A 3,717-nucleotide genomic window follows, 5' to 3' on the forward strand; every position below is an offset into this window, starting at 1 on the left:
GCGGCCTGAACCCCTCCGGAGGAGGAAGGGCCCTCAGGAAACCCTTTGCTTGGGGCCTGTCACCTGTCAGCATGTACTGGTAGGCGTTGTCAGAGATGGAGAAGATATGGGGCGGCGCCTCGCTCCTCTTCTTGCCCCGGTAGGCGGCCACCACCTCGGCGTTGTACACCGGCAGCCACTTGTAGGGGTTGATGGTGACGCAGAAGAGGCCCGAGTAGGTCTAGGGGAGGAAAACGAGGAGTGAGTTGCCAGTGATGAAGGGGGAGGGTTGGCGGTTTTCGGAGTTACAGAAAGGTCTTAGGAGAGGAAGAGAAAGGAAAACGTATGAACGTGCTCAATCTGAGGAATCCCAGCCCTCAGGGTATTAGAATTGCACCAAGGATGCAAGGATTGGGACAGAGTGCAATACTGCCTGGGCACAAAAGACAGAAACTCTCGGGACTCCAGGAGGTGGAGATACGTGGAGTAGGAAGCCACTAGATTCAGAGGGATGTCCCGGGGTGCACTCACGTAGATCATCCAGGCTGAGTAGCGCTCCTTGAGGTTGTAGAGCACCGCGGGCTCGTGCAGGAAGGTCAGCATGGCCATGTCCTCAATCTTGTCGAACTTGGGCGGGTTCTGCTGCAACACCTGGTCCTCCTTCACGGTCACCGTCTGCAACAGCCCATGTGCAGGCCCTGCTGTCAGCCCCCTCAGCAGGGATAGGATTTGGGCGAGTTACAGGACGATGGTGCTCATGAGATAAGGACCCAGGGTCCCAGAGAAGAAAGACCGGATGCTGGGGATGAGAAGGACTATTTGGAGGGAGTAGGTCCCTACCCAGAGGAAGGGCAATCCTGGTGGCACCCCTCTCTGGCCACCCAGGTGTGGGGGGCATCTATGGTGGCCTCTCACACCGGCCCTGCCACCTACCTTGCCATACTCTGTCTCAGCGGTGACTTTGCCACCCTCTCGAGACGTAATCTTGGCCTTGACGAACTCCTGTTTGTCATCAGGCACGAAGACGTCCTTCTTGAGGTCGAAAGGCCTGGTCTGGGCTTCCAGCCGCTCCTTCTCCGACTTGCGCAGATAGGGGGCGGCCTCCCCAAACGCAGACATCTCTGCATCCCCCATGGCTGCGCCTGCAGCGGGAGGGAAAAGGAGCTGGCTGCCCTCCCCTCCACTCCCCTCTCGGTGCTCTCCCCTTCAGCAGGAGCCCCGAAGCCTAGCACTGTGCTCAGGGCTCAGGAGGGGTCACCGAGAGTCCCTCGTTCCTTGAGCTCATCCTCTAGCCTGAGAACTCCCTAGCAAACCTGTCGGGGCAGAGCGGGGAGGCTAACTTCTGTCCTGGCTGGGGGTCTCCTAGAGGAGGGAGGAGTGTCCCCAGCTTCTGCGAGCAGGAAGCTAACTATACCCACTGTACCCATCTCTGAACCTCATCCCTCCCTGGCTCCCTCACTAGTCACAGGTAAGAACTCCTGGCCACCAAGCCATGCTCCCAAGGCAAGGCAGAAACTAGAGTTGTGTGTCTTCCCAGATCCCCCCATCTTCAGCTCTCCTTACCTTGGCTTCTCGAATGTGCCTTCGAGAGGAAAGGGGCTCAAGCTGGCTGGGGCCTGGAGAGAAGGAAGGCTGGCTGGTGAGGACTACTTCCCTGCCTCGTCCTGGCCCCGCCCTTCATCTTCCCTCCGTCTCAGGCATGAACGTGGGTGGGCGGTGGTGGTGGCTTCTCTGGTCCTGTCCTCTCTCTCGCTTTCCCCGCCCAGGTTCCTGATGTCAACTCAATGAGCCCCTCACTCCTCACTCCTGGCAGATGGCCCCACCCTTGCCTACCCCCATCTAGTGAAGCTTGCCTTTTTGAGCCACCTGATGTACAACCAGTGGTCACATTTTGGGGCTTTACAGCCTACAGAGCACTTTTATGCACGTGCTCCTCCTCAGTCCTCACCCCATTCTACAGAGGAGGAAATCTAGGTTAACCGGCTTGCTTGTCCAAGAACATGTAACAATAAGTGGTGGAGCCAGGACTTGAACCCCGGTCTCAGGACTCCAAAGCCAGTTCTCATCCTTCCTGTCCCCGTTTTATCATCAGTTGTGGTGAACACTGTGAGAGAGGAGCCGCTGTGGGTCTCTTCTCGTAGACAGACCCATGGTACAGCCGAACGCTCTCCACAACAGACGTGCACATTCAGTATGTATACAGCACAAGTACAGTGTCAAGGGTACGAAGACAGGAATAGCCACACCACGTGCCTGTGCCTGGGGACAACTTTTGCAGGGGGCACACACACGGCAGTGGGCTCGACTCCTAGTTGTGCACACGAGCCCCTCCACGTGCATGGACGTGGGTAGTTACACATCGCAAGCCTAGCATTTATGCGCACACTTCCTAAATAATCGTCCTCCGCCATTCTCTTGCCCCTCCCCACAGATGGACCTACCTGTCCTCAGGCCTGACCGTAAACATGTCTCCCAGTTGATATTTCTGTGTCTTAGGCAGTGAGGTACATAGCCTCCCTCACCATGCATTCAGACACCACACACGTGCGTGCGTGCACACACACACACACACACACACACACACCCCTCTTGTGCATTCGGGTCCCACATGCTCAGATACACACACCTCCCCCTGTAACACAGGAGCCCCCCGCTCCCCTGGCACATACATGCATGTTTAGACCTTCCCATGTGTGCTCAGTGACCGGACCTGGTACTCTGCATGAAGCCCTGCATACAGTTTGCTGTTCCTAGGGAGCTCCTTTTGAAACCTGGGGCCCCTTTTCCCAGAGAAAGGCCCCCAGCTCTACGCTCTTACCTGAGAGCAGCAAGGAAAGAAGACAGAGTGCAGGAGAGAGCTGTGGAAGTGACCTGGTCAGGGGCTGTATATATGGGGCAGCAGGGCACCCCCCACCCCCACCTGCACCCAGTCCCCAGCCAGATTTAGAAAGGACTGTTGTCACTAGAAGCATTTCCCCCAGGCTCCCCCCTCCTTCCCAAACCGTGCTCCCCTCCCCGCCACCTCCAGCTAGGAAACAATTGGAAGTGGTTGTCATTGTTATGGCATGGAGTGAGCAGGGTCTGATTCCAGGGGGCGGGGATGGCTCCAAGTACAGCCAAAATACAAGCTCCAAGTACAGCCAGGCCAGGCCTCACATTCCACAGCTGGCAGGAGAGGGAACTGACCGCGACCACCGTGACCTCAGGCAGGCAGGGCCCTGGCCCTCTGCTCCCCGTCTCCCCCGACTCCGTGCTCTCCTGGCCCCTGACACTGCTGCCCTCAGGGCCCCTGCCCCCAGGACCAGCCTGGTTCCTCTTGCACAGTGTCCTTCCTACTCCTTGGCCTGGGTCCTGCATCCAACTGTGAGATGGGACGGGGCTGAGTGTCAGCAGCAGAGGGGTAGGGCAGAGTTGGGCCCAGGGTAGGGGCTAGGTGGGGGCAGCTAGAAGGAGGTTTCCCAGCCAAATGGCAAGAACGACGACGAGGGAGGTTAGAGATGGGGACTCTGGCTCGGGCACTGATTTCTTTGGATGGCTGGGCGATGTGTTGAGGTCACCAAGCTTCAGAGCCAGACAGGTCTTAGTGATGGGTCCAAGTCCTTCACTTTATGGAGAGAGGAAATGCCTTCTTTAAGGTCACGCAGCCAGTCAGGACAGCAAGATTCAAGGGCAGTGGAGAGGAGCTCAGCAGATGGAGATGGAGCCCAGCCAGTGGAGGGAGGCCTGGGAAGGAGGGCT

The 3,717-nt window shown here is 57.8% G+C and overlaps 1 protein-coding gene across 1 annotated transcript in view; it reads right to left on the minus strand.

Moving 5' to 3' along the window:
- Window positions 1-2,809, minus strand: part of LOC112404998 (myosin-7) — a 22,293-nt gene extending 19,484 nt beyond the window's left edge. The window contains exons 1-5 of the mRNA XM_024753218.1: window positions 2,798-2,809; window positions 1,543-1,595; window positions 913-1,121; window positions 511-654; window positions 50-220 (exon numbers count right to left, since the gene is read on the minus strand). Of these exons, the coding sequence (XP_024608986.1) occupies window positions 50-220; window positions 511-654; window positions 913-1,113 (516 nt within the window). The 5' untranslated portion in view covers window positions 1,114-1,121; window positions 1,543-1,595; window positions 2,798-2,809. The remainder of the gene's footprint in view (window positions 1-49; window positions 221-510; window positions 655-912; window positions 1,122-1,542; window positions 1,596-2,797) is intronic.
- Between the last annotated feature and the right edge of the window lie 908 nt (window positions 2,810-3,717).

This window comes from Neophocaena asiaeorientalis, unplaced genomic scaffold (genome assembly GCF_003031525.2).
Source record: "Neophocaena asiaeorientalis asiaeorientalis breed wild unplaced genomic scaffold, Neophocaena_asiaeorientalis_V1.1 scaffold1186, whole genome shotgun sequence".
In the NCBI taxonomy this organism is placed as follows: domain Eukaryota; kingdom Metazoa; phylum Chordata; class Mammalia; order Artiodactyla; family Phocoenidae; genus Neophocaena; species Neophocaena asiaeorientalis.